General features: G+C 45.6%; 1 protein-coding gene across 2 annotated transcripts in view; it reads right to left on the minus strand.

Moving 5' to 3' along the window:
• The window catches only part of BAALC (BAALC binder of MAP3K1 and KLF4), an 84922-nt gene extending 66881 nt beyond the window's left edge, over positions 1-18041 (minus strand). Inside the window, exons 1-2 of one of the 2 annotated variants that reach the window (XM_043880313.1) lie at positions 17465-18041; positions 12488-13308 (exon numbers count right to left, since the gene is read on the minus strand). In XM_043880313.1, the coding sequence (XP_043736248.1) occupies positions 13160-13308; positions 17465-17624 (309 nt within the window). In that variant the 5' untranslated portion in view covers positions 17625-18041 and the 3' untranslated portion in view covers positions 12488-13159. Of the gene's footprint in view, positions 1-12487; positions 13309-17464 lie in introns of those variants that run through there. The other variant, XM_043880312.1, reaches the window with a different exon arrangement.
• Between the last annotated feature and the right edge of the window lie 955 nt (positions 18042-18996).

Genomic DNA, 18996 nt, shown 5'->3' on the forward strand with positions numbered 1-18996 from the left:
TGTTCAAAGGTGAGTACGAAGGAGGCCCTGAATTAGGGCCCTGGTCCAGGGCCTAAAGAAATCAGTTCATTCCAAGAGGCATTTCACAGACAGTTTGTGGGATTCGGTTCCACATCAGATATGCAAAAAGAGAGATAACGGTGGGTGGAAAACAAAAATAACTCTGAAGTCTTGTATCTAGATAATCAGAAGATGACTGTGGAAAACAGGGAATGCACAACAGGATGGGCAGCTGTGCGGAAGAAGAGGTTAATCTGTTTGTGGGAAAATTGAATTGGAGGCACCTGGCTGACATCAGGGCATCCCCGGTGGCTCAGGGGTAAAGAATCTGCCTGCAGTTGCAGAAGACTCGGGTTCGATCCCTGAGTTGGCAAGATCCACTGGAGGAGGGTATGGCAGCCCACTCCAGTGTCCTTGCCTGGAGAATCCCATGGACAGAAGAGCCTGACGGGCTCCAGTCTAAAGGGTCGCACAGACTCAGACACGGCTGAAGCGACTGAGCATGCATGCACAGCTGACAGCAGCCAGGTATCTCTGGAGCAGTTGGCAATATGATGAGTTCCCCAGGAGTGAGCACGCTTAATGAAGGACAGCTTGGAAAGGCATGAAGAGCCACATACCTATAGGAGGCGGGTAAGGGGGAACCAGGAAAGAGGAGTCAAAAAGGGAAAATGAGGCAGAGGAAACATAAGCAGAGGTAGAAGGGAAACTCACCAGTGGTGGGGGTGCGTGATAACAAGGGAGAAGGCTGATTTTGATCTTTGATGTGGGCAGAAGAGATTAGCCAGATCAATGCAGTGCATAGAGCTCCAACTCTGCATTCTGCATTTACAAACCACTCTTTGCGAGAAGAGTTTCAGTAGATTCACAGGCACATAAATCTCCTGTAATGCAATCTACTGCCTGTGAAGGAATCCATCTGGACCCATGGGCATCACCCCTGTGAGACTTGGGAAAAGGGGGAACTGATGCAAATAGTAATTCCCGTGAGGCTCACTGTGCCACAGTAATCAAGTCCTTTGTTTCTGACCCAGGAGTCTCCTGTCTTACCAGCTTCCAAGACAGTGTCACAGGCTAACTAGTCAGGTAAGATCTCAGAACTTCCACAGTTGTTAAAACTGCATGTTCTTTTAGAACCTTGCCATTCCTTCTTCAAGGGGTGGTGTATAATTCCCTCCCTCTGAACCTGGCCAGACTTGTGACTCACTTGTAAGCAAGAGAATGCAGGAGATGTGACACCCCCATGAGCTCCAAAGCTAGGTCACGAGAGTTAATACAGCTTCTGCCTTTTTAGCTGGGACATGCGCTGGAGCTCAGAACAGTTATATAAACAGTCTGACTGCCCCAAGGCCACCATGCCGTGAGGAAGCTCAAACGAGCCCATGCAGAAAGACCGCATGGAGAAGCCCTGGGACTGTACTCAGAGGGAAAATGCCCAGCCAGCTCCAGCTCCTCCACCTGAGAGCAAAAACCCCAACAATTTCATTCACTATATAACTATAGGGACTTCTTGCTCTTCAAAATATCTCAGTCATCCTCCAAGGATGAAGATTTGCAACTACTGAATATGGTAAAAAAAAAAAAAAAAAAAATAGGTCTAGAGGTGTAAACAGATTGTATATGTCTGGGAAAAAGGCAATTTGCCCATAATCACATGAAAAGACAGCAACCTCACTCACAGAGATGTACATTAAAACTACCCATTTTCTTACTTAAAGTGACAAAACTCCCTGTGTTGGACAGTATACTCTGTTGGCAAAAATATGGGACAACAGGCACTTTCAGACACTGCTGATGGGAAAGCAAAGTGGTAGAAATCCTGTGGAGGGGGATCCAGCAATACCTATTTGCATTCAGCCTTTGGCCAAGTCATCCCACTTTTAATAATCTATGTAAAGATACATTAGCAGAAGTAACAAAACACATGGACCTGACTAGTTGCATAGTAAAAGTCTAGAAACAACCCCAACAAACTATGACATAGCCACAGAACTGAGTACTATGTAGTTATAAAAAAGGAATGAGTCATTTATATACTGCTTTGAAGTGGCCTCTGGAGTATATTGTTAAGTGAAAAGGCCAAGGCACAAACAGAGGGTATAGTATGCTACCTTTTATTTTAAAAGGGAGAACATGTGACTGTGTGTGTGTGTATGTGTGTACATACTGTATAAATATATCAAAGTGAAAGTTGCTCAGTCCTGTTCAACTCTTTGCAACCCCATGGAATATCCAGTCCATGGAATTCTCCCGGCCAGAATACTGGAGGGGGTTGCCTTTCCCTTCTCCAGGGGATCTTCCCAATCCTGGGATCGAAGCCAGGTTTCCCACATTGCAGGTGGATTCTTTACCAGCTGAGCCACAAGGGAAGCCCTAAATGTATCAAACGATAACCAAAACTAGAGGAGGACAAAGGGTACAGACGGGCTAGAAATAAAAGTTAGATTTCTTAAATGGAGCTTGTTTTGCAGATTTGTCATTGGACCCATGTAAAATTTTCACCTAAGTATAAAACAAAATTAAACTAAAATTTTAAAAAGCAACAATTTGGCCACAAAGTGAAACAAATGCACTTATCCACTAATAGCAAGTTGATAGCTTAACCATATACAGCAGGAAATTATTTCAAATTACTATTAAACATAGCATTCTAACTGTATATTTCTATAACGCTATACCCTAAGGACAAAACCCCACAAAAATCTAAAAATATTTTCAGTAGCATATTGTTAGATATATAAAAAGTAAATAAGAACTTATAATGTTGTTAGGGACCAAGATTTTCAGCATCTAAAAAGAAAAGAATACAAAATTTAAAAAGTAAGGAAAGCCCTACAATTGAAAATTTTGAACTGATAATATCAATACAAATATCTCTTTAAAAAAGAAAACAACTCCTAACTCTGTCCACTGCAAAGGGTCATAAACAATAAACACAATAGCAATGAACACTCCAAGGGCCCAAGCTATAGTCTCTAAATATCATATTTCAATGAAAGGAACCAAGACTCCTCAGGGAAATGGCTAATTCCAAGTCTAGCACAGGAAAAAATACAATATAAGTCTAGAAAAAATATCACAGCAGAAAGCAAGAACTATCAAAGACTATGGGAGTTGTGTGAAAAGGAATCGAACTCAGAAGCTCCCCTTCATCAAAGATGGAACAGTTTAGAAATATACACACACATAGATAATAATAGGTGCAACAAACTAAAACTCATCAAATATGCTAAAAAGCCATGAATTCATAATGATATTTCCACCTTTGGAGGGAACCAGGAAAAAAATTGGGAACTGATAATTAAGGGAAAGAAGTGGAAAGAACTGCCTTTTCAGGGAAACCAAAAAGGCAACAAGGAAAAGTTATTCTTTATAAAACATCTAATGAATGTTGAAGAAATGTTAGAATATCACCATTTTGCAATTCCTAATGAAATAACTGATGTGGGCAATGATTATCAATGACTGAAAGCTAATAAAGAACAGTGGATGGTTATTAGATTATCACAGGCAATCTTAACAACAGAAAATTGAGATAACCAGATAAACATCAACCAAACACAATGTGTGGACATTGCTTGCATCCCAATTCAAACCAGTTGTAGAAAAAACATTATGAGGTCATGGGTGAGATTTGGCCAATGATTGAATCTGGTTATATTAGAGGAATTTTCATCAATTTTTTAGGTGCGCTAATGATACTGCAGTTCAGTTGAAACATAGAATTGATGATATTACATTTCAACCTAGAAAAATAACAGTTTCATATAATTCAACATTGTATCTTTTTAAAAAGAATCCTTATGTTTTAGACAGCCATACTAAAGTATTTACGGATGAAGTTACATGACTTCCCAACCTTGCTTCAAAATAGTCTAGTGGGTGAAGGCAGATGGATGCAGAAAAGAGACAAGATTTGCTGTGTTGATAATGTTGAAGCTGGATGATGGTACAAAGGGGTTCATTATACTATTCTCCCAGTTTGAACTATGCATATTCATTTGTATAGTTTTAAAGTTTTAAACTTTTATGTAAGTTGAAATTTTATGTTAAAAATGCCTGAGGATACTTCAATAAAAATAAGTAAACAACATTTTTAAAAAAGAAAAGAGAAAGTGCCTGAGACCACGATCGTGGGGTTCCAGAATTGTATTGAGCAATTGCAACCAGTTGGTATCTGCTGGGAAGCATCCATGCTCAATTGAAAATATAAGCGGTGTGTGTGTGTCTGCACACATATGTTTAAATCACCTTGTCATATGAGATTTTATTACATTTCCCAATGCTGGCAGTGCAGGAGACCTGGGTTCGATCTCTGGGCCGGGAAGATCCCCTGGAGAAGGAAATGGCACCCCATTCCAGTATTCTTGGCTGGAAAATCGCATGGAGAGAGGAGCCTGGCAGGCTACAGTCCATGGAGTCACAAGAGTCGGACCTGACTCAGCAACTGAACCACCAAACCACATGCGATTTGGGGATTCCGCGAATAATCAGTGTTTGAATTTTGAATTCAGATGCAAAAGAAAAAAGGCCATGGGCAAACTCTCCCTGGACTCCTTTGTTAACATTTTTGGCAGCTTCTATTTAAATGATGCCTTTTCTCTTAAGTTCACTGGATGTTTTCTGAAGCCTTATGTAATGGCTAGAGGCCCCTGCCTCTACAAAGGAAACACCTGATTCAGAAAAGTAAACATCATAACAGCAACCAGCTGCCCAGAACCATCATCAACCAGATGGTGAGCAGAGCTCAGAGAGACACAGCAACTTTTTAAACACCCCAACACTGACCTTACAGCTCATGGCAGGAACTGGGTGTTAAGGAATGGTGAGCAGAGCTCGGAGAGACACAAGGAAATGACGGATTATTCCTCTCACCTCCCAGCAGCAGCTCCACACTCACAGAGGCAGCACAGGATGCAGCTGGGAAAAAGCCTTTCAGGCCACAGCAGTGGCCTCGCGGTTCTGAATTAACAGTGACCTGTGATGAAGGGACAGAAGGATTCCCACTTTCCTGGAGACCCAAGGCAGGGACACCTCCTAAGAGAACCAGGAACCCCAGCTTTACTCTGGGTGATGCCGCGACAAGGTTTTCTTCCCAAATCCCACTCAACCCAAGAGGGCGTGTGTGCATGCTAAGTCACTTCAATTTTGTCCGACTCTGCAACCCCATGGATGCAGCATGCCAGGCTTCCCTGTCCTCCACTATCTCCTGGAGTTTGCTCAAACTCATGTCCATTGAGTTGGTGATGCCATTCAATCATCTCATCCTCTGTTGTCCCCTTCTCCTCCTGCCTTCAATCTTTCCCAGCATCAGGATCTTTTCTAATGAGTTGGCTCTTCACATGAGGTGGCCACAATACTGGAGCTTCGGCTTCAGCATCAGTCCTTCCAATGAATATTCAGGGTTGATTTCCTTCGGGATTGACTGGTGTGATATTCTTGCAGTCCAGGGGACTCTCAAGAGTCTTCAACACCACAGTTCGAAAGCGTTCAGCCTTACTTATGGTCCAACTCTCACATCCATACATGACTACTGGAAAAACCACAGCCTTGACTAGACAGACCTTTGCAATGCCTTTGCTTTTTAATACGCTGTCTAGGTTTATCATGACTTTTCTTCCAAGGATTAAGTGTCTTTTAATTTTATGGCTGCAGTCACTGTCCGCAGTGACTTTGGAGCCCAAGAAAATAAAGTCTGTCACTGTTCCTGCTTGGCAGGCAGATTCTTTACCACTGAGTCACTGGGGAAGCTGCGTAATAAAATACCTAACACCTTAATGACCTAAAGTTATCAGGGACACCTTACTAGTATTTCAAAGCTGCCTTCCAGGTGAGAAAAGCACTTAATCCCATTTATTTGCTCATTCCAAACATTGTTTCAGGTCTTACTGTATGCGCTGAGCTTGCCAGAGGTGTGCTTCAGGGCGAGGACTAGTAACTGCAAACCTTGTTCTTTTCTCCTTTCCACTCTGCCTTTGGGATGAAAGACACTGGCTCCTAAACCTGACTCAGCTTCAGAATCACAGGAGTGAGCATTGGTACGTGGCCACGCCCACTGATTTATGTATCTTTTCCTTTAGCGGCTCCCTTGCTAAAAACAGCAAAGTTGAGTAGGTGCAACAGAGATTAGTGGCCCACTTAGCCTGAAATGTTTACCATCTGACCCTTCACAGAAAAGTTTTCCCAGCCTCTGATCTAGAACCTCCCTTCTCTATGAGAGGTCCAAGCATCACTCGGGAGCTTATTAGAAATGCAGGATCTTGGCCCCACCACTGACAGAGGGAATGCCACTCAGTGTGGACCTAAAGGAGCTATTAAACGTGCAGGAGTTCTGGCCCCACCCCCTACCGTATCTGAAGCCCCAGGATTGGGCTGCAGGCTTTATTTTAGGTTCCCCAAGAGAACCTGATGTGCACTCCTTGGGCAAGGTGCCTCACCTCCCTGACTTCCCCAATCTGTAAAATGAGGTAACAGCATTAGGTACCGAATACACAAGGCCTGGCGTACTCTGCACAGTTTACCAGAAGCCACACTCACGAGGCAGGGGTTGTGACTGTGAGTGTTGGCACACACATCACTTATCTTCCAGCAAGCAAATCTGAGCCTGGCTGTTACGAAGACTGTCCTTGAAAAGCGATTCTTGGACGTAATAATCTATTGTGGCCTTGTGGTCAAACACAGCTGTTGTTCTGGAGATGTTTAAGCCTGAGTGGTCCCTCCTGTGATGGGCACCGGCCCATCGCCACTTCCCTTGTAGCTGCCGCTGCGCCCTGTTGTTATGACGACCGGTTTCACAAACAGCCCTGCTATTTTCTACAAATCCTTTTGGTTCCCCCGTGCCCTAAAGTCCACCAGCCCTAGAGACAATAGCGGGGTGATTTTTTTTTAGCTTTCACAGGAAATACTGTCAATTCTTTAAATGAGCCAGTTGGCTGTTTGCTGCTCCTCTAGCAGAAGCCCCCAGCCCGGGCCTTAGAGTCACCCTGCACAGTGAACCTGCACAAATGTTCCCACTCGTTGGAAATGGGTGCCACAGAGGATCAGCGGGCACATCAGTTTCCAGCTGGCATCAACTTTACAAGAAAATGAAGCAGCAAAAAAAGAAATGGTCACCACATGTCTGTGTACACAGCACAGAGTCGGATGTCGAGACCATTTTAAAAGATTTCAATTTGAGTTATTGCTGCGTTATTTCTAAGATTAGCTCAATATTGGCACATGTAACTTTTTCAGCAAATATTCACCTTTATGAATTCATTTGACATAGGGGAATGCTAAAAACAATGATTATTATTATAATGTGTTGTTATTACAGCAAACTCTTCATGCTAGTCATTATGTTATCTCGGTTTCTGGCAGACCTACCTCCCCCTCACTTCCTCTTCTCCTTTCCCTTGGCTCCTGCTAAACCCCTCTCCTCTCTGACACAGTCTTAGGATTAAATGTACAAGCACCTGCTTGCAGTCTACCTAATCTCTGTTCTCCTCTCTTTTCTCTTTGCACAAACGACCCACTACTTTTAAGGTGTCGTGAATCCAGCTAAAAGTTTTGACTTCCTAGACTCTAGAAGCCTGTGATAGTCATATAACATGCTTCTGGCCAATGAGAAGCACAGGCAAATTTCCTGGGTCCTGAGAAATCTACTGTTTTACAGATGGACAAAAAAAAAAAAAAGGTGGAATACTTCTTTCTACATTTTCCCCTTCTTCCTATCTAAAATAAGATGTCATAGTAACTTGCACCTATGAGGATGAAATCCACACACCAAGGATGGCAAAATAATAAGCTCAAAGAGCCCAGGTCCTTGGATAGCAGCCCTAAGTGGTGGTGTGGCTCCTGACCTCCAGACTTTCTGTTAAGTGGGAAAAAATAATAGAACCACCTGTGATGGCCTCGCCTATTGTTACATCAAGAAGCAATCCCATCAGTGCACTGAGACTCCAAACAGGCAGATCTGAGGAGAGAGGATGGCTAACGATGTTTAAAAATGCTCAAGTGGCAAGCAGGATGCATAACAGGTGACTGGAGGGAAAGATGAGAGAATTCACAGCAAGTCTTCGATGTTTTTAGCATTCTGAGGGTAAGAAAAAATAATGTCGGGAGTGTCACATACAGACTAAAACAGCATATTAATAAGGAATTAATAGAACTGCCAAGAACTAGAAAGAACACTGAGGTTCCAGGCATGAACCGCTGTTGGATGCAATCACCAACACTCATCACTTTCAACAACAAGTCCAGGCAACTCAGAAACAGAGGAGGGGGTGACCCTGGGTTTAAAGTTGGCAGAGTAAGCTCAGGGCAAGATTGAGGAAGTAAAGGGATCCTGGGTGCTAGGAGAGGCAGCACTGAAACACAATGTACGTCCTTCGTATTTGTGAGTACGTTAATTCTGCAATGATTCCCACCCTACAATGTGGAAACTGAAACCCAGAGAAGCTAAGAAACTTGCTCAAGGTCACACAGTTGGGAAATGTCTGTTGTTTAAGTCTAATTCCTTATTCCTTATTCCTCTAATTCCTAATTCCTTAACCACCAAACTATACTATCTCCAAGAAAAATAATAAGGTGGATGATGATGAAGAAGAAAGGTTAGGACATGGTCACATGAGAAGGAGGCTGTAAACAGAGACAGATCTGGCAAGGTGGTGTGGTGTGTGTGGCTGTTTCACAGGCTGCTGCAGTGACTGACAAGAGAAGGGCAAGAACATTAGGACTGGATTTCCAGGCTGAAGGGCATCTGGTTAGCAGCTGCCGACTCAGCCTTGCCCAACTGGCCGTTAATATGCCTAGGAAGACAGAAAAAGACCAAGACTCACAACAATACCTAAAGTGAAGACTAACACACAACTTAATCCAGAATCTGGGATAAATGGGCACTATTCGTAAAGCAGATGGACTGGATTAAGAAAAATCTACTGCTTCCTGGCTTTGCTTCATTACACAGAAGCCACACGGCAAGACGTAGGCAGACACTCAGTACCTATCCCATCTGACAGAGACCCAGAGCTGGAGCATATGGGGTTGGAACAACCCCAACATTGGGCAGCCAACCTGCATGACCTCGTGGGCATTTGAGACTCAGAGAGCTGGTCCACACACACATCACGTTTCTACATCCATAAAGCAACCACAAATCCCAGAAAACAGCTGGGTAGAATATAAAACAGCATCCTCAACCTGAGCGAATTGTGGGGAGGTGAAAGGGATGTGGAGGGATTACACACAATGGATTCACACTACACATTAGCCTAGAATGTAATTTGTTGTTGTGTCTCTAAGTCATGTCCAACTCTTTTGCGACCCCATGGACTATAGCCCGCCAGGCTCCTCTGTCCATGGGGATTCTCCAGGCAAGAATACTGGACTGGGTTGCCATTTCCTTCTCCAGGGGACCTTTCTGACCCAGGGATCAAACTTGCATCTCCTGCATTGGCAGGCAGATTCTTTTACCACTGAACCACCAGGGAAGCCTGCGGTATGTAATTAACCTGAATTCAACTACATTGCTTAGGAAAAAAAGGAAGAAAAATCCCTTCACCTATCCATGGTCTTCACCGCCTGCTCTTCCCCTATTCCACCTAGACTTTGTCTGTCACCATCTGTAACTAAGCGGCTTCCTAGGTGGCACCAGTGGTAAAAAAAAACCTGCCTGCCAATGCAGAAGACACGCCGATTCAATCCCTGGGTAGGGAAGATTCCCTGGAGGAGGAAATGGCAACCCACTCCAGTATTCTAGCCTGGAAAATCCCATGGACAGAGAAGCCTGGGCGGGCTACAGTCCATGGGGTGCCAAAGAGTTGGACACGACTAAAGTGACTTAACAGCATCTGTAACTAAATATTTTTTTGAACACAAGGAGAAAAAAGTTTTTTTCCCCTTGGCCTTTGGGCTTCCAAGCAATTTGAAGGCTCTTTTACATATCCCCCAACCAAACTTTAAACATAACCCCTACAGAAGATGCAACACACACCACATACACCTAGATTCAGGATCTTAAGGATGAAACCTAAAAGCTATGGAGGTGTATTTCCTTTTGTGTGCTTCTCTGCACTTTTTAAATTCTCTGAAGGAATATCCATTGCATTTGAAACCAGAAAAAAAGATTATTCTGCCCAAAGACTGCTCCATCTGTAATGAGCCCACCAGGTGAGTGGGATGCAGGTGAATCTCTGGCAGCTCTGGCAGCCCTGACCAGGGCACTCAGCACAGGCAGGGGTAGCATCTGTGCCACAGTGCTGTGGGCATCACTTCAAGGACTCACATCCTCGCCTTGAGAATGCTGGCAGGAGGCTCCCACTCCAAGTGGTTCATATTTTCAAATAAGCCAAAGGCAGATGGGGTGGAGGAGGGCCCTAAATTTGTTCTCAGTAGTTAGCACTGCCCTGGATTTAGAAACAAGAGATGTGGATTCTGACCTGGGTGCTTCTATTTCCTGGGTAGGTGACCCCACTCAATCTCTTTTATTATTTCTATTGCTGTTTTTTTAAATTTCTTGACACATAATTGATTCACAATGTTGTGTTTAAACCACTCAGTCTCTTAATCTCACTAAGCCTCAGTTTCTCCTCATCTAGTAGATGTTGATAGCAATGATGTATGAGGTTTAGAGAGTTATGAATACTAATGTCTTCTAGTCTCTTAGTCGTGTCCGATTCTTTGGGACCCTATAGACTGTAGTCCAGCAGGTTCCTCTGTCCATGGGATTCTCCAGGCAAGAACACTGGAGCAGGTTGCCATTTCCTTTTCCAGGGAATACTAATATCCCCAGAGAAAAATGCTCACTTATAGTAGATGCTCAGTAAATGCTATTTGAATATAAATGACAAGGAAAGAGATGCAATCTCAGAAGGAGGTGTGAAGTAGTGACCACAGAAATCCTCTTGCTATTTCCAAACGTTCAGTGTCTGGGCTCACAAGAACATTATCAGTTTTCTGTGGCTGTAACAAAGTACCACAAACTGGAGGGCTTAACAGAAATGTATTGTCACAGTTCTGCAGGCTAAAAGTCTGAGACCAAGGTGTTGGCGGGGTTAATTTCTTCTGTGGGCTGTGACAGAGACTCTACTTCATGCGTCTCCTGCAACTTCTGCTGGTTGGCTGGCCATCTTTGGCCTTCCTTGGCCTTTCAATGTCTGCCTTCATCTTCACATGGCATTCTGTCTGAGTGTTTGTCTATGTGTTCACATTTCCCTTTTCATAAGGATACCAGTCACATTGGATTATAGCCTACTGTAATGACCTCATTTTAATGTGATTACTTCTGTAAGAACTCTATCTCCTGAAAAGGTCACATTTTGGAAGAGAACATAGGCAAAACATTCTCTGACATAAATCCATAAATGTTTTCTTAGCTCAGTCTTCCAAGACAATAGAAAAAAATAAAAATAAACAAATGGGACCTAATCAAACTTATAAGCTTTTGCACAGCAAAGGAAATCAAAACCAAAACAGAAAGGACTGGGAGAAAATATTTGCAAGTGATGCAACCAACAAGTACTTAATTTCCAAAATACATAAACAGCTCATTAAATGCAATAATAAAAAAATCAACCCAATCAAAAACTGGGCATAAAAAGATATTTCTCCGAGGAAGACATTCAGATGGCTGACAGGCACATGAAAAAATGATCAACATCACTAATTATCAGACAAATGCAAATCAAAACCACAGTGAGGTACCACCTCACACCAGTCAGAGGAGCCATGATCCAAAAGCCTACAGATGACAAAAGCTGCAGAGAGTGTGGAGAAAAAGGAGCCTTCTTACACTGTTGGTGGGAATGTGAATTGGTATAGCCATTATGAAGAACAGTGTGGAGGTTCCTTAAAAACTAAAAACAGAATTACCATATGATCCAGCAATCCCACTCCTGGGCATGGGCGTGCATGCTAAGTCCCTTCGGTTGTGTCCGACTCTTTGCGACCCCATGGACTGGAGCCCGCCAGGTTCCTCTGCCTGTGCAATTCTGCAGGCAAGAATACTGGGAGTGGGTTGCCATGCCCTCCTCCAGGGAATCTTCTAGACCCAGGGATCGGACCTGCATCTCTTACATCTCCTGCATTGGCAGGCAGGTTCTTTACCACTAGTGCCACTGGGAAGCCCACTCCTGGGCATATATCCAGACAAAACTATAACGTGAAAAGATACCACACTCCAGTGCTCACAGCAGCACCATCTACAGTAGTCATGGACACGACACGGAAGCAGCCTAAATGTTCATCAATGGATGAATGGATAAAGAAAACGGGGTATATATACACAAGAGAATGCTACTCAGTCATTAAAAAGAATGAAATAATGCCATTTGCAGCAACATGGACCTAGAGATTATCATACTAAGTGAAGTAAATCAGAAAGAGAAAGACAAATACCATATGATATCGTTTATATGTAGAATATAAAATATGAAAACATGAACCTATTTACAAAATAAAAACAGACTCACAGACATAGAAAACAAACTTACAGTTACCAGAGGGGAAAGGGGGTAGAAAGGAATAAATTAGGAGTTTGGGATTAGCAGATACACACTATCAAACAGAAAACAGATAAACAACAAGGGCCTACTATATAGCACTGAGAAATATATTCCATATCCTATTGATATAATAAACCATGATGGAAAAGAATATGAAAAATAATGTGTATAGATAATGATAACTGAATCACTTTGCTAGATACCAGAAACTAATACAACATTGTAAATAAACTTCAACAAAAATAAAACAAAAACCCAAAAATGTCACATTCTGAGTACTGGGGGTTAAGACTTTGACATAAATTTGGCAGGACACAGTCCAGCCCACAGCAACATTCTGCAAGAGCTTCGTTTCTGGAGAGAAGGTGGTGGTTGGTACGGGGGGCAGAGTGGGCAGGAAGCATGTGGGGAAGGGAACGTTGCTGGTGGCTGAGCCTGAAGAGGCTGGGCCACAAAGTGGCTCAGGGTATACCACCCAGTCTCTTTCAGAGAAAGAAGCAAGGTAGTATTCAGACCAGCCAGAGAGCCTCTGGAGTCCCGACAGGGCCAAAGAGTCTTCTGAGAGGTGCTAGAGGCCCTGGGCTTGATACAGAAGGGCTCCTGGGACGACAGCCGAGGCACTATGGGTCAGGAAGAACAGGTTCAGACTGCCAGCTTCATGAAAGGACATGATGGTCTTATCTGCAGGAAGGGGCTGAGGTCACAGGTGCACGGATCCCAGGGTGAAGGCAGGACTTCCAGGGGCTGGCCGATGGCTGAGTGCAGGAAAAGACTTCGTGCTGATTGAGAGGACTGCTTTCTTCCCATTTGGGCCCAAGCCTGGAACCTTAAATGCATTTCTGATTAGAGTCAGAACAGCTTTATCTAGTGTCCAATGAAGACAGTTCATTGTACTAATGTCCAGACAAAATCACTTAAGATGGGACTCAGGAAAGAGGGTATAAGACAGACAAACAAAACTCATTTGCCGAGCTGGCTCATTCATCCATCTAGGTATTTTTACAGTTATTCAACACATATATAGTAGATGCCAGTCACATAAATGCCAATCATGCAGTCCCCAACCCAGCAGAGCTCCCAGGCTGATCCAAGAGACAGAGGTGGGAACAAGCCCATACTGCAGTGTGACCGCTGCTCTCACGGGGACGGACAGAGCGCCCGGAGAGCCTGGGGCAGGACGGGTGGCCACCCAGGAGACCAGGGTCGTGAGAGGGGAGATTCCCAGATGTTGATGAAAAGCCCGGGTTTGTTGCCACCTGTTTCTTGAAGTGATTTTTGCAAAAGCACCCTTATAACAGACAGGCTTGTGTTTGGCAAAGGGGGTGTAGAGAGGTGGGGAGGTTTTCTTACTATGCAACCCACCAGGTGAACGAGACCCTGAAAAGGAAGAGCAGGTAGAACTCTTGAGGAAAGGAAACATCATCCCTGGGGACTACAGGAAGAATGAAGTGGACACAGAGAAGTTTTAGGAGATGTATTCATTCAAGAGAGATTGCTTGAGGTCCTACTGTGGCCAGGCCCAGTGTTAGGAGCAGGACTACAATGACCAGTGGAAAGACCCCTTCCCTGTCATTCCCAAGAGTACAGGCCTTAATCAATAATTATTTGACTGTCTTGTAATAATCTAAATGGAAAAGAATCTGAAAAAGAATATGTATACAAACACACACACACACATATATGTAGTATATATTAGGTTGGCCAAAAAGTTCGTTCGGGTTTTTCTGTACCATCTTACGAAAACCTTGAGCAAACTTTTCGACCAACCATATATATATATATAAAATCACTTTGCTGTACACTTAAAACTAACACGACATTGTAATTTAACTATATTCCAGTTCTAAAAACTGTTTGAAAATATTACCAAGTGGTAACAGGTCTACAGGTCTAGCTGGCGGGGAGGGAGGCTTATCCATCATGAAGTTGGAGGTCAGTTTTCCACAGGTGCCCTCACTCAGGGAGGGATCAGGTCACTGGCTGTGTGGCCTGCAGGAGCAGTCCTGTTTCCTGTTGCAGGGAGGCTTCCTGCAGGGGTCTGTGCTCACGGGCCCCTCCCCAGGCAGAATGAATAACTCAGTCATCTGCACTCCCCTAGCTCCCTCCCCTCCTGCTGTTCTAGACTGGCCTTGGAGGAGTCTAGGTTAAACTTATTCAGGTGAGCAAACAGCAGCAGCAAGAGATATAAGGCAGAGAAAGGGGGAGGACATTGAGGAAGAGTGGACGGGAGGAGGGCAGGTTTAGATCAAGTGCCTACTCATTCAGAGGACCCCAACGGGCGGCTCCGCAGTGTGCTAAGATACAAAGATGAATGAGTCCACTCCCTGCATTCAGAGCTCCTGAGGGTGGGGTGGCCAGAAAAAAAAAAGTGGTTTCAATGTGATACTAAAAGAAAGTGACCAGGGGCTCAGAAAGGACTCTTGAGGACTGAGGGAGCTGGGGGTAAGAAGGACTTACCCCCAGAAGTCCCTGAAAGGACTGGGAGGCTGGGCAGTGCAGACTGGACAACTTACCAAATCCCATCTGCCTTGAACAGAGACCCTCTCCAGCTCCAGAATTCTAGCCATGAAGCCATCAGTGAAGATTTTGTTGTTGTTTAGTCACTCAGTTGTGTCCGACTCTTTGCGACCCCACAGACTGTAGCCCGTCAGGCTCCTTTGTCCATGGGGTTTCCCAGGCAAGAATACCAGAGTGGGTTGCCATTTCCTTCTCCGGGGGATATTCCCAACCCAGGAATCGAACCTGTGTTTCCTGAGCTATCAGGGAAGCCGAGTGATTTTTTATGATCTGAATTATCCTAAATCCTGGTTTTCCTTTTGTCCCCCCCATCAGAAAAGAGTTGATAGGAACAGGAAAATGTGGCATCTGGCTTCTTACCAGAATACAATCACTGTGGACCAATGTGGTGCCCCCAGAAGCATGGAACTGAATTCATAGGTGGCACATGGGCAGAGGGTGGGTAAGATTCAGGGAGTAGGAGGGGAGAAAAAAATAAAGAACGCTGGCTAATCTCCCAGGGCGACTGAAGCCCAGGGAATGCTTGGTTCCGTGCTGACCTTCAGAAATGTTTCCTCTCCTCTGAGGCTGATGGAAATTTCTAGGGAATTGAAATGATCCTGCCCATCGAAAAGTCTTGCCAATTTTAGGGTGCTGTTCTGAGACTGGAGTTGAGCAGTTTCTGTGAATGACTCAGGTCTTCAGGACCACCTGCCTGGCAGGGCTGTCCCACGTATGGCAGGGTACCACGAATGAGCATGCTTGTCCCAGACCCCACCTGTTGCAGATTTCAATGATGCATGACGGGACATGACTCAGGATGGCAGAGTAATAAATGAATAAGCATTGGAAACAAATAAATATAGACATATTTAGCTATCCCCACACTTGTACACATGTACAGACACACATATACTTCCAGTCACCAAGGCAACCATTCCCTGAAGCTGTATTTTGTTCTTTTCCACGTTAGGTATTTTTAACCTTACTTCCTAGGAGTGTAGCTCTGGTCTTTCGAGTCTCTCCTGAGAAAGTACCTCAGTACACCTCCTTGGGACATGCTGGTACATCTAACATTTTCCAGGTCAGCTTTGAAGGCTCATGTCTTATCCTCATTCTGACACTGCATTCAGCCAACACACCATTTGAAAATGCACTGAAAGCATCAGCAACACAAAATGACCATTACGATTTTTACTGTGAGTCAGAGAAATTAGGGATAAAGGGAGTGTTTGCCTTGCACAGTTTTCCCTGACAATTCTTGCTTTTAAAAGGGCAGGGGGTGGGGGGGCGGATCACAAAGTTCCTGTGAAAAAGGAGCCAGCTTGGTTCCAAAAGATGGAGACAGAGTCTCAGGTTTAAAAGGGACAGCTCTTATTTTGGAGACAGGAATTTAGGACTACTGATGGTTTAAGAGAAGTTGACATTTCTTTCCTTCTCCTTATAACATATGTTACTCTTCAAATTAACCTCATTTTCTATTTTAGATTTCAATATTTTAAAATGCCAGCAACACAAAAGGGTCAGGAAACAGTTAAAACATTCTTACACAAATATTGATCTGGCTTTTGACAACATCCATGTAATAAGCAGAGAAGTTTTTTCCTTTTAACATCACCAACGCGTTCATGATTAAAGGTCAGTCTGTGGCAACAGTTAATCTAATTTCATCTCTACGCTACAATCATTACTCTCTGCTTAAAAAAAAAAAAAAAAGTCTTATTTGTCACTGGTCCAAAAAGCTCTGCATGTCCTTCTGTCAGATTTCTGCCAGAGGGGGAATGGTACAAAGTATTTAATTTACAGTCGTAATCCACTCTTATGCCCTGTCTCTTATTAAGCGTGGAGGCACGGTGGAGTGGAGAGGGAAGTCTTTACCACGAAACAATTGCTAGCAAAGTAGCTTAAGTGCAGAACTGGTGATGGTGCGGCCGGCGTTTATTATGCCCTGAACTAGGGTTCTGGTTTTCAAAACCCGAGACGGGAGAAAAGGGGGGAGCCACAAGGAAGACTGCATCCAGGTAATCTGGGTCAGTCTATCCATCAACGGAGAGAGGGGCGAGAGGCCAGTGGATGGAGAGACTCGGCTGGGTGCACAGCGGCCAAAACCCGGAGGTGGCGCATCCCAGGGGCGGGAGGCGTGGGTGGGCTGCGGGGAAGGAGTGCTAGCCCGGCGCGCTGTCCTCCCACCCCATTCGTCCCTGCCAATGAACGGGCACCCGCGGGGGCCCGGAGGTGCGGGGTTTCCCCGAGGCTCCGGGATTAACTCAGCTTCCCTGAGGGGCTCTGGCTGGCCCACCCCCTCCCTGGGCCTGGGCGGGTCAGTCAGTCACAAGGCAGGTCCCGTCTGTCTGTCTGTCTGTATGTCTCCCGCCTCCCCCCTCCCACCGACACCGCCGCCGCCGTTCCGCACCGAACGCTCCGGGGGAACTGGGCTGCCCCTGGCGCCCCGCGTGCCCCCGCCTCCCGGCGCCGGGCGCACTCACCCGCGTGCAGGCCGCCCGCTTCGGGGCCGCTGTCCGGGGCGGCGTTGCTGGGCGGCGCGTCCGAGTCGGTGTAGGTGAGCCAGGTGGACTCCGTCTCCCGAGTCCAGCTCTCGTAGTAACGGGGCTCGATGGCATCCGCCCGGCTCCCGCCGCAGCCCATCCTCCCTCCCGTGCTGCGGGCGCGCCCTGCGGCCGCTGGGTTTTTGGTTCCGGCGGCGGCTCAGCCCCGGCGGCGCAGCCCGGGCCCGCGAGGAGGCGGCGGCGGCGGCATCGGGTCCCCGCGCCAGCCAGCCCGCCCGCGCCGCAGCCAGGCGCCCGCCGCCCGCTCCGCCGCGCCCACTCCCCGCGCCCCTCCTCTCCTCCTCCGAGGCCCTCCCTTCCACCTCTCAGCCCCCCGCCGCCCCTCGCCCTCGCCGCGCCCCCTACCCGTCCCAGATTCAAACTCTCCCCCGCATCCTCCCTGCGGGCGCGCTGCCGATCGGGGAACTCAGGAGCGACGGCCTGGGAATGGGAGGGGGGCGAGGGGTGGATGGCTCCCCGGCTCCTGCGCGCCGATCCACTCCCCCTTATTTATTCCTTCATGCCTTCTTCCTCTCTCCCTCCCTCCCTCCCTTCCACCTTTGTTCCACTCAAACATCCCGGGGAACCTTGGAAGGGACCCCTAAGCTTTCTGGCCACTTGTTTCTAAAGCAGTGGAGCTGGTGACAACCCAGAACCAGGAAAAAAAAAAAACTATTGCTGTTAAGAATGAAGGAAGCATCAGAGCCCCTGCCTGTCCTACTTGGTTTGGGGAGCAGGGAGTAGGGCCTTAATGATTTCTGAGAGAGTTGGAGTGGACTCTGTGTCTCTAACACCCTTTCCAAGTTCTTCGGCTTTGAACGATGTTCTCAAGAAAGCAAAAGAGCATCAGGAACCTCAGGGAGCCGGGAGCAGTCCCTCTGGATCGGCTGTAAGGCATGGCTGGCTTCCCTCCAAATCCATTCCCAGGGTTCGTACCCCAACTGTCAGCCTTTCATTCCGTGGTGCCCACTCAGCTCTACGTGCTTGATGGGAGCTCTGCTCCAGCTCAGACTTGGGTAAGCCAAAGGATTCCCTTGTCCCAAAGGAACCAGAACACACTGGGAAAAGAACGAAACTGCCTTAAGGAGACAGCTAAGAAAGAATGGCTGAAAGAATAAATCCTCAATGACTAGGCTCTGCCAAAATGCCATAGTGTTGAATAAGTATTGTTTTCATTCTTCCAAAATTATATATATATATTATTTTTTAGTCGAAATATATCTGATGTGCAGTATTATGTTAGTTTCAGGTGTACTACATAGCATTTGACATTGGCATCCATTATGACGTGATCACCATGATAAGTCTAGAAACCATCTGTCCCCATACAAAGTTATTACATTATTATTGACCATATTCCTTGTGCTGTATATTACATCCTTGTGGCTCATTTATTATATCACTGAAGGTTTTTGCCTCTTAATCCCTTTCACCTATCTCACCCACCTTCTCGCCTTCTGCCCACCTGGTGA

The sequence above is a fragment of the Cervus elaphus genome, chromosome 21 (genome assembly GCF_910594005.1).
Source record: "Cervus elaphus chromosome 21, mCerEla1.1, whole genome shotgun sequence".
Lineage (NCBI taxonomy): Eukaryota > Metazoa > Chordata > Mammalia > Artiodactyla > Cervidae > Cervus > Cervus elaphus.